This window comes from Budorcas taxicolor, chromosome 12 (assembly GCF_023091745.1).
Source record: "Budorcas taxicolor isolate Tak-1 chromosome 12, Takin1.1, whole genome shotgun sequence".
In the NCBI taxonomy this organism is placed as follows: Eukaryota; Metazoa; Chordata; class Mammalia; order Artiodactyla; family Bovidae; genus Budorcas; species Budorcas taxicolor.
The window spans coordinates 28,138,078-28,150,084 of NC_068921.1; the positions used below are offsets into that span (position 1 = coordinate 28,138,078).

The 12,007-nt window shown below is 45.0% G+C and overlaps 1 protein-coding gene across 1 annotated transcript in view; it reads right to left on the minus strand.

The window, feature by feature from the left end:
- The window catches only part of KL (klotho), a 37,855-nt gene extending 26,112 nt beyond the window's left edge, over positions 1-11,743 (minus strand). The window contains exon 1 of the mRNA XM_052650335.1: positions 10,922-11,743. Within this exon, the coding sequence (XP_052506295.1) occupies positions 10,922-11,743 (822 nt within the window). The remainder of the gene's footprint in view (positions 1-10,921) is intronic.
- Positions 11,744-12,007: the final 264 nt, after the last annotated feature.

The window sequence follows — 12,007 nt, forward strand, 5'->3', positions numbered from 1 at the left end:
TAATTTTCTTACTTTTATTCTACACTTGTCCATCTATTTGCCTTCTTGCTCTATTCTTACAGAGATTTTATCACCTGTATTTTCCAATCTACTAAATTTTTCAATTCTACTATAATATTTAATTTCCATGTGTTCTTTTCCCCCACCTATTTTATTGTATTATCCTATTCCTATTTCCTAGATGCAACATATTCTCTTAACTCTTTAAGAGTTTACTGAGGTTTCTTAAAATTTATTTTTCTTTATTGAGATATAATTCACATATGTTATATTAGCTTCAGGTACACAACATAGATTGCCTATATTATGAAATGACCATCACCATAAGTCTAGTCAACATTTATCACCAAACACAATTACAGTTTTTTTCTTACAAGAACTTTTAAAATCAACCTCCCTTCAGTTCAGTTCAGTTCAGTCGCTCAGTCGTGTCCAACTCTTTGCGACCCCATGAATCACGGCACGCCAGGCCTCCCTGTCCATCACCAACTCCCGGTGTTCACTCAAACTCACGTCCATCGAGTCAGTGATGCCATCCAGCCATCTCATCCTCTGTCATCCCCTTCTCTTGCCCCCAATCCCTCCCAGCATCAGAGTCTTTTCCAATGAGTCAACTCTTCACATGAGGTGGCCAAAGTACTAGAGTTTCAGCTTTAGCATCATTCCTTCCAAAGAAATCCCAGGGCTGATCTCCTTCAGAATGGACTGATTGGATCTCCTTGCAGTCCAAGGGACTCTCGAGAGTCTTCTCCAACACCACAGTTCAAAAGCATCAATTCTTCGGCACTCAGCCTTCTTCACAGTCCAACTCTCACATCCATATATGACCACAGGGAAAACCATAGCCTTGACTAGACGGACCTTAGTCGGCAAAGTAATGTCTCTGCTTTTGAATATACTATCTAGGTTGGTCATAATTAGCATTCTCAAATACACAACACAGTACTAACTATAATCACAAAGCTGTACATTACATCCTGTGACTTCCTTATTTTTATAACTAGAATTTTTATCTTTTGACTTCTTTTTTTTTTCCTTTTAGCTTTTTTATCCCCATATATTCTCAGTTTCCTCCAAGTTTTCTCCCCCAAAAGTTGCTTTTTTTCCTATTTAGGTGGGTCTCAGTCTTTCACATTAGACACGTTCCTCAGATCCTGCTGATTCCTAATCGTCTACTCATGTTTAAGAATGAGAAACAAAAACCCCGACTGGAAGATCTGAGCATGTGGGTGGGGTGTGTTGACTTCAAGCTTCACTGTGGAGTGATCTGTCTCTGCCATTTTGTTGTGGAACCTTTAGGACCAGCGTCTTAGGTCTTTCCACATGAGCTCATCGGATTCCCAGAAGATGCTTCCAGTCCCTACCTGGAGAGCAGAAGTCACATGGCCAACGTTCCAAGAGCCTGTTGGGCAAGAAGGGCTGGGGGTGGAATAAAAAGAGAGGCTGGGAAAGGGGTGCGGGTCTCCACTTCCAGGCTCATATGCTCACTTAGTCCCTCTTTTCAGCGTGGTGCTCATGCCCTCAAATATGCCTGAGGTCCCTCAGTCCAGATGCTTTCCATTTTATACACTCCAGAAAATTCACTTTGAGTTTTCTCCTTGAGTGGAGAAGTGACATAGGCCCAACAGTGGGTATGATGGGGAAGAGATCCAGAAATCGAGTTGTTTCTCACACAGCTTTCAACCAGTTCTCATTTTAGCAGCCACGCCCTTCAGCACCCTTTCCAGAGCACCTGGTCCTGCTATTCTCCGAGATTCTGCAATCGTGGGATTGGTTCTTGGCTTCTCCCACAGCCGATCTAGTAGTCAGCTTGCTTGGATCCACTGAGTCAGGAATACGCCACCATCTGCTTCTGAGCTTTTAAAGTTTTGTTTCCACGGTTCTCTCCACTCTGTGTCTTCCTCCGTCTCTCTCCCCTCCTTCCCTCCTTCCCTCCTCTTGCCCATTCCCCTTTCTTTAACTGTTTCTCTGCTAATGGTCACCTTATTAAAGTGAATCTGCCTACAAAGCAGGAGACCCAGGTTCTATCCTTGTGTCAGGAAGATCCCCTGCAGAAGGGAATGGCTACCCACTTCAGTATTCTTGCCTGGAGAATTCCATGGACAGAGGAGCCTGGCGGGCTATAGTCCATGGGGTCACAAAGAGTTGGACACAACTGAGCAACTAAGAGTTACTGAAGTTTAATGGGGTTTCAAGAGAGAAAAATTTGATGGGTAAATTCAATCTGCCATCTTTTCCCAGAAACACTACTTATGACTTCTCCACCATAAAAGTATCACATTTTGCTTATAGAACAATTAGAAAAAATCCAGACAATCAGAGGAAAAAAAAAATTACCTGTAACACTACTATCTAGAAACACCCACAAATGGTAAGCAATATAAACATGACTCCTGGCATCACAAAGCTGAGATCTTTGCAGGGGGAAGACCACGAAACAAATTATTTCAATAAAATGTGTGAAATATTATAAGATGGGCAGGAGAGAATTTTATGGAGCAGAAAGCAGGGATAGCAAATCTAGGCTTGGCATGTCAGGAAAAAGCTGGGGGAAAGCACGGCAACTGGAGAATGCTCTCTACTCATTCACACTCACTCACACAGCTAAGATATGTAAGAAGCATAATACAGCAAATGGCATTTTTCTCTCAATAACATACCATGTGCAACTTTTTAATCACCATACATTAACTTTTTAATGGCCAAACACTACCCCACTATACCTGCGCACTGCTACTCCTTTAACTGCTCACCCTAATGTTATTTAGGTGATGTTCAAATTTTAAGAAGTATTCACCATCTGTCATAATCCTCCTCTCACCTTTACATATTCAGGATGAAATTTAGTAAGATTAAACGTTCAAAAATAAACAACAAAAGGAGACGACAGGGAAAATCTGGTTTAAGAGCAATTCACACAGGGAAAAATTTTAAAGCCTGAGAGGTTTTAGCTGACCTCAGACCAATCTGAGTCCGCAGGAAGGTGACAGCCAAAGCCGTCAATGCGGTCTTGGACAGCAGGGGCAGGATCCAGTGTCCAGAACAAGAAATACGCGCTGAATCCTGGGGGCAGCTGAAACTTGGTTTGCACATCGAATCTTAAGAGAAGCCTCCACGTCCTTCTCTTTGCCCCTCCAGCCACTGATCCTGTGGCATGAACTGGGCATTGCTTCACCTGGTATGGCTGCACAACTGGCCCCCAGGACACAGAACCCAGAATACCCTTCCAACTCTGGGTGTCCTCAGTCATCGCCACCATCCGCAGCCCCTTGGTAAGGACGGTGGCCATGGGCAGGTCCCACAGACAGCCAACTCTGTTCTGCACTGTTCCTCAAAGACACACACCCTGGGGAGATATTAATAGAAAGGTCAACTCTTCCTTCTCCCTCCCCACCTTCTCCTCAAGGGTCAGAAGATAAAGAGGGCTCTCAAAGGTCACATTTGCTTTCTCAGAATTCAACCACCTTCCTGTCTGCCCCACTGCATCTCCCCAAGAAGGAGCCCTGACTAAATGGCAGCTCCCTCTAATTCTTGGAGGCCTGACCCGGAATGTGAATAAAGGAGAAAATACTTAGGAAGAACATAGTGGCCTTTTCAGATATTTGAAAAGCTGTCTCCACAAAAAGCAATTTGTTTTATTTTTTGACACAAAGAAGGCAGAGACAACCAGGGGTGAGTCCTCTATAGAGGCAGGTTTCTAATCAATAGGAAAGATAAAATCAAGTGGGCTACTTGAGAGAACCTGGGTTGCTTTTGCTAGAAATAGTTGAGCAGAAGCCAGAGGGTCCCAGGACAACTGCAAGGAGTTGGTCCAGAGAAGAAATCTGACCTAAGATTCCTCTGTTACCTTTTTATTCTAATTATCAAATAATAGTGCATTTACAGACATGGAAATAATATCTGTTCAACCATTATATTTAAAGCATTAGCCACTCAGTTATGTCTGACTCTTTACGACCCCATGAACAGTAGCCCGCCAGGCTCCTCTGTCCATGGGATTCTCCAGGCAAGAATACTGAAGCACGTTGCCATTCCCTCCTCCAGGGGATCTTCCCAACCCAGGGACTGAACCCGGGTCTCTGCATTGCAGCCAGATTCTTTACCATCTGAGCCACCAGGGAAGGCTTAGTGTCTAAAACTGGTTTCAGTTTATCTTGACTATTTTATCAAACTATAAATGATACTGGTTCATGGCTGATGTTCTGACATCCATACTGCAAACAATAATGTTATTAATAAAAAAAAATCTATTCAGACTGGGGCCATGCAAGTTGACTAAACACTTATCTTAAGTCAATATACCAAATTATATCAGTCATAAATTTTAGTAAATTTCCTTTAAACATCAAGAAAAGGCACTTGGTAATAGGTTTTATGTAAAATAGGTCATTTCAAAACTGATTTGAAAATTTAGTCAAATGCTGCTGAAATAACTGCAAATGCTGAGGGTTACGAGTAAAGTTAAGTGAGGCAACAATTTCTAATGCATTTGTCTAATTCCTTTCATCTAAACAGCTCAAGAGGATCACTTCTCAAGTTCTTTTGCTTTTATTGACTGTAAAGATTCATATCTCACCTTTGTAGAGCTCTTTACATTTTTCAGAACATGTTGACATACCTGATTTTAATTCTCACAATGTATCTGAGAGGTGGACAGTGTAGGGGAGATCACTGTTTGTCCTTCATGACCTGTTCCCAATTGATTTGCTGAGCACACAGCTCCGCAGCTGCAGTACACCTCCGCTCCCTGCACCATGTGACTGAATTCTGTCAATGGGAGGTGAGTGCAAGAGATGGTGTGGCCTTCAGGTGAAGCTCCCACAAGGTCACATACTCCTCCTTCCCTATCCCCCCATCCACTGGATGAAAATGGAGATATTATCTGCCTTGGAAATGCGCAAAGCTCACATTCCTGTCTGGGTAGAAATTGTTCCCCTGCTCTTCCTCACTTTTTAAAACTCCTTCCCAGATACTGGGTGAGAAAGCAGATTGCAGATATTCAATTTACAAAAAAAAAAGGACATATTGAAATAAGTAAAGATTATTTTACATCTGTGTTAGAAGAGCTATAGTGATACTTTAAGCATATAAAAGGTAGATTAAGCTTGTCTATTTAAATATATTATGCTTATCTGTTTATACGCTTAAATTATTTTTAAGCACATAAATACATAATTATATAAATAAAGCATAATTATATGTTTAAATTATGCTTATCTGTTTAAATATAGATCACTGACTTGATGGACATGAGTTTGAGCAAGCTCCAGGGGTTGGTGATGGACAGGGAAGCCTAGAGTACTGCAGTCCGTGGTGTCACAAAGAGCTGGACACAACTGAGCAACTGAGATTACATATATCACTTTGTAGTTTCCTGAGATGTGGATCTTGAAGGATTCAGAAACCATATGCATTTGTACTTACCCTCTCTATTTCTCGTCCTCCCAATTTTGTTTTTTATTCTCTTCCTAGACCTAAAATTTCCTTTATGCCTTAAAAAGATAACATTCCTTTTAAATATCCAGAAAAGGTATTTGGTAATATGTTTTATGTAAAGTAGGTGATTTCAAAACTGACTTGAAAATCTAGTCAAATGCTGCTGAAATAATTACAAAGAAACATATTTTTTGTACAAATTAATTTTAAAATTCTGGCTTGGAACATCGTACTGTTTGAAAAAATAAGATAACTCAGAAGACTTCTGTGTGCAAACTTCATGACTAACTACTACGTTCAGGTAACAGGGTGTGCATTCAGTCATTTTGCACTTGAGAAATGCACACTGGCATCATTTGAATGCTTAGCAGTCCCTCTTCAACTCAAAAGAATTGACATTGGTAAACACTACTTTGATTTCGAAATTATTTTATTAGTTTTCTTCCTATTCTTAAATTTTTTCTTGGACTTGACTGTGACCTTCAAAAAAACATTGTGTTCAATCAGATATTCAAAGAAGAGTGAGTCAAGCTCTTCAGGAGACATTTTAACCATTTCTGATTAAATACACTATTGAATTCAGTAGTCTATAAAATACATTAACATTCAACTCAGTTGATTATTCCAGCAATGTACCAAAAAATTTTAATGAGAGGAAAATTAGTAAAGTGCTTCACAAAAGTACATAGCCTTATAATTCGAACATGTATCTAATAGATAAATGGCCTCCACTATTACTTGGGGAAGGACAGCTCAACCAGATAAGAAAGCTACTTCCAATACATGCTCCTAAAACCAGCCAGGAGAATTCCCCCATCTCCCATTCTGAAAACTTTGTCATAATGTTTCATAGTGATTATAGACAGTTTTCAGTTGTTTGGGAACTTTTACAATGGAGTCATACATGTGATGATGAACCTTAAATTTTTACTGAAAATGTCAGATTCTGCACCATTATAGTTACTGATCTTACTCTCTGATTAGGATTTAATACTCCCTGTCCCATAAGAAAGTGGCTAGAAAATTGATGAAGAGAACAGATCTTAGGAACATGAGTTTATAAGGGCAAAGTCAGGCTGTTAAATAGCCAGAAGTCACTTACTTAGCACTTACCAAGGGCAAGATGGCATTTTAGGATAGATGAAGTGAACGCGTTTTCCTCACTTAAGGAATTACCCAGCTAGTGAAGCAAATGATTAAATGAAAGCAAAAGTGTGGTAGGGGGCATCAGAGTGAAGCACTGTGGGTTCCACAGAAGGAACAGATGGCATTTGAGTGTAGGGCCAAAGGGAGCATGTGAGCTAGTTCTTAAAGAAAAAATGTGATTTTAATAAACAGGGGCCTTTATCCTGTTCATTCATAATGATATCCTTGGGAATATCCGCCATGGCAAACTGCAAGGAGCAAGGGCAGAGGCAAGGACATCAGTCATTAGGCTGTTCCAGTGATCCAGGCAGAATGTGATGGGGGCTTGGACCTGGAGTTTTAGATAAAGAGAGAAGTGGCTGGATTCTCTATACATTTTGAAGGTAAGTAGAGCTATAGGCAATGGCACCCCACTCCAGTACGCTTGCCTGGAAAATCCCATAGACAGAGGAGCCTGGTGGGCTGCAGTCCACGGGGTCACTAAGAGTCAGACACGACTGAGCGACTTCACTTTCACTGTTCACTTGCATGCATTGGAGAAGGAAATGGCAACCCACTCCAGTGTTCTTGCCTGGAGAATCCCAGGGCTGGGGGAGCCTGGTGGGTTGCCATCTACGGGGTCGCACAGAGTCGGACACAACTGAAGCAACTTAGCAGCAGGAGCAGCAGCAGCAGAGCTATAGGATTGGTTGATGGATTGAACATAAGATTTAAGAGAAAGGAAGAAGTTAAGCTTTGGTGTCCAACCAACTGAAAGAGCAAAGCTACCATGATGAAGATGGGGAAGATAAGAATTTGCTTTTGGATGTTAAATGTGACATGTCTATTTGACATCCAAGAGGATAAGCTCTACACTCTATCTGAGTGTAGAGCTCAGGGCAGAAGCTCTGGCTGGAGACTCAAAATTTGGAGTCATCAGGATTAGAGTCTTCAAAGAACTCATTTGTAGTGAATCTAGAGCATAGGCCCCAGGAGGGAGGCCCCAGCACTCCAACATTTAGAGACATGATAGGGAAGAATAAGCAAAGGGAACTGGGAAGAAGATGCCAGTGAGCTGAGAGGAGAAGGGAGAGACAGTGAGGTTCTGGAAGCCAAGCTAAGAAAGTGTGTCAAGCAAGAGGAGAGCGGCTGGACAGATGCTGTAGACAAATCAGCTGACAGGAGCACTGGTGCTCAGTACCATATGTACTATATGTAATGCGCAAAGTAGTATCTCCCAGCCCCACCTCCTTAAGTGAAAGAAGTTGTCTTTTGGGACTTCCTTGTGGTCCAGAGGCTAAGACTCTGTGCTTCCAGTGCAGGGGGCCCGGTTCAACCTCTGGTTGGGACCTAGATCCCACAAGCCACAGCTAAGAGTCCACGTGCCGCGACTAAGACCCAATGCAGTCAAATAAATAAATAAATATCCCCCCTGCCCCCCCAAAAGCTGTCTTTTTGTCACAGGTTCCCTGAACAGACATTTGCAAGACTCCCTGGGAGTCCCATGTGTATCTCCAACTTGGTCCTGGTCCTCCCCAGAATCCCATGGGCAGAACAAAAACTCCCAGGCACCATTGGAGCTGGATTCCAACTACCAGCCTTAACACTAGTTCTTCAGGGGCCATTAAGACCCATCTTTCTAGAGCTGCGAAGGCACAGCAGTCCCTCTTCAAGCTAGAGAGAGGAAGTTACATCTTCTTTCCAGGTTATATTTGGATGAGCAAAGCAGTCTGGAGTCCATGGGCTCTGCAGGGAAATCTTTCTGTCCATTCTGGCTCTGTCAGGTTCTGTCTCTGTCTCTCATACATACACACACAGAGGCTATTTTTATCAAGGGGACCTCAGGACCAAAACCCCACAAAAAACAGGAACACCTCCATTCTGAGCAAAGCTTCCCCATCCCCTTATTCATCCTGCAGTTTGTCTGGCCTGCCTCTGTCCTCCAGGCCATCAGACAATGATTCTTAAGTATCTGGTGCTGGGGGTGGGGGGGGAATGTCAAATTTCCAGTCTCCCTAAGGCATCTCCTTAGTCTACTTGTAAATTAGTGGAAACACAGAATGGGGGAGGGGAGAAGTGCTGGCCAGATTGATCCTTCACAAGCATCAGATCCCCAAATGTAAATAAATGTGCTAAGGGCTCAGTAGCCCCTACCAGGAATACCTAAAACCTGGCTGAAAAGTTCTATTAATATCACCAAAATGTTCCATTACCAAAATCTGGGAATATGATTTATCTTTTCAAATAAGATCAAAACTTCCATACTCCCCTCCCTGTAACACAAACACCAAGAAAGAATATTAACATCAGAATGAAAATATCTCATAGGACACAATTAAAGATATCATATTTGATCATAACAACTTACTTCTTCATGAGATACAAGAATGACTACACTCCAAACCAAAGATATGTGAAAGCAAAATTAATTTTTTACAGCAACTGTAATTATGTTTGCAGCATCAGCAAAAGCAACTGTCTACTTGTTACTAATTTCTTATGAACACAAAGTCCACTGGGAAGGATGGTTAGTTTGGCAAGTTTTTGTGTAAGGAGACAAAAATATAACTGAGAAGTTAATCGAAAGGCAAAAAGTGGGCACAAGAGTCAAAAGCATGTTGACTATTTAATATACCAGAGTACCAGAAAGCTCCTGCAGTCCCAGTTTATTATCTTATGTATGAAATGAATGGGTAAGTGGTTATAATAACAATTGATGAGTTTTATATTCATACAGAGTTTATTACATACATTCTAAAAACAGAACTCATATGATTTAAATCTACAATAGTAATTTTGCAGGAATAGTTTATTTGGTCCTTTAGTTGGTCCACAAATCTCTTGTTTCTGGTATGAGCTGAAATTTGCTTATGTTTTCTTCAAAAGAGGGACCAGCTTTTTCCATAGTTTTCTATCACCAATCATCAACAGGTGCTGTTTGGGTCTTCTGATTCCTTAAAAGAACTGACAGACTGAACAAGTTTATTACCACTGCTCTAAAGTATCTTACTGAAATATATATATATATGTGTCAATATGGAATCACTAAAATCACAAGTTTTGGTCAAACAAACTCAACATTCTTTCATGACCTGTGGTAGCAAGCAGGTTTTTTTGGAGCTGATACACAATCTAATTAGCCCTTATTACAACACTATCAGCAGCTCTGAGTGGTAAGTCAACTCAGTGACCCAGGAACTGTTCTGCCTCAATTACCTATGGCTTCGATTAAAAGTGTGTAGAAGCGAGTCTTCATCTTGATTTTGTTCAAAACATGTGGCTTAATTCTAAATTTAAAAATAGGTCTTCCAGTAGATGCATAAGTCACCAAAATACTGTGCCAAATGTTATACATTTAAACCCATTTATTAAAAGGTTTGCACATATACATATAAAATATTCTCTCATGATACAAAACTGTACAAAGTGTACAACTGACGTTATAAAGGAACCCTCAAATTGATGAACCTAATCTTGAACACTAAGTAAAGGAGAAAAGGGAGAAACAATTCTTTGGAAGACAACTTCATCATGGCACATTAATTCCTCCTCTGTCAAAATGTATTAAGCCTTTTGCACAAGGGTGTTAAAATCAATTTTGTCAGGCTAATAATCTCATCCCTGGGGAATCCTTCCAATTGGAGACAGCATCGCGTACATACAGTTGTTGTAGGACACGATCTATCCCGCCCTTTAGTAGTTTCTATATCTTAGGTAGCTTTGTTTAAGACCTTACAAGGGGTCTTCACACTCCTGCTGATTAAGGTCGGCGGATGTAGTTCTCAATCCTGCCACTGAAAGAACTTCCAAAGACAGTTGAAACTCCGCTCTGCAGGAGATGCGATTTTAACATCTTCGAGTTTGCTGCCGTGTGAACTTGTGCCACAAGCAAGACAGATCTTATTGGATTAAAACTGAACTCGTGACATCTCCACAGACTCTAGCCGAGGGCAACGCTGTCTGTGTGGCTTCTGAGCAAACTTCTTTCCTCGTGCTCTGGCGGCCGCTCCTAGTCCTATTTCACCTCTAGGAATCCTCTGCCCTCAAGAGAAAGGCGCTCCCATTTCTCATGGGAGAAACGAATCCCCATTTCTTTTTGACGATGGCCTCAAAAAAGGCTGTCCCCTGGCGCGCCCACTGCGGGGTTTCCCTCCCATTCCCGACTCCACGATTTCCTGGGAAGCCCAAGAAGCTCAGCGCCCCCCACCCTCCCTGGGCGTGGACCCCAGGAAACCGCACAGGTGTGCTCCAAAGGCGCCTCCTCTGACTGGCATCCCCCAGTCAGACACCCCTCTTGCCCCGGGCGTCTCCAGGGGCCCTCTCCCCCGCGTGGCCCTCCGCCTGGCCCCCTCGCACTCACCAGGAGGAGGTTGTGCGCCACCAGGTAACCAAGTCGCGGGCTGCCCCGGACGCCGGGAGCCAGGCGCCCGGTGGCGTAGCCGTGCCAGGCCACCACGTAGGGGTTGTCGATGGTGATCCAGTACTTGACCTGGCCGCCGAAGTGGCGGAAGCAGAGCTCGGCGTAATCTCTGAAGTGGTCGGCCAGGGCGCGGTTGGCCCAGCCGCCGTAGGCATCCTGCAGGAGCTGGGGCAGGTCCCAGTGGTACAAGGTGACCACGGGCTGCACGCCCAGCTCCCGCAGCCGCTCCAGCAGACGCCGGTAGTAGCGCAGCCCCTCCCGGTTGGGGGCGCTGGCGCTGCCATTGGGGAGCACCCGCGCCCACGAGATGGAGAAGCGGTAATGGGTGACCCCGAGCTCGCGCAGCCCCTCCGTGTCTCGGAAGACATTGTTGTAGCCGTCGCTGGCCACGTCCCCGGTGGCGGGCGGGGGCGGCGACGGGGCTCCCGACGGCCAGCCGGCCGCCGAGGGGTCGCCTGCAGGCGCCGGGGGGCGGTGGGTGAACGTGTCCCAGATGGAGGCGCCCTTGCCGTGCTGCTGCCAGCCGCCCTCCGTCTGGTAGGCGGCGCTGCCCACGGCCCAGAGGAAGCCGTCGGGGAAGGTGTCGTGGAGTAGCCCCGCGGCCTCGGGGGTCGGAGGGCGCGCGAAGCGGGCCCAGGTCTGCGCGCCGTCGCCGGGCTCGGCGCGCAGAGGCCGGCCGCCCAGGGCCAGCAGCAGCAGCCACAGCGGCGGCGGCGGCGGCGGCAACGCCCGCAGGCGGCGCGGCGGGGCGCGGGCGGGCATGCTGCGCGGGAGCCGGGCGCCCGGGCGCCGCGCCGCGCCCCTTTATGCCCGCGCCCCGCCGCGCCGCCCACCCCCGCTTCCCCCCGCGGGCCCCGCTGGCAATGATTACCTGTGGCCCCGCGCCTCCCCCCGCCTCCCTGGATGAGGGGGAGGGCGGGGGGACTGGGGCGCAAAGGGCGAGCGGGAGCCCGCGCAGGGGGCGCGATCGTGGGCCCGGCGCAGCGGGCGCGGCTCTCGGACGTCGGAGAAAATGCACCTGTGCTT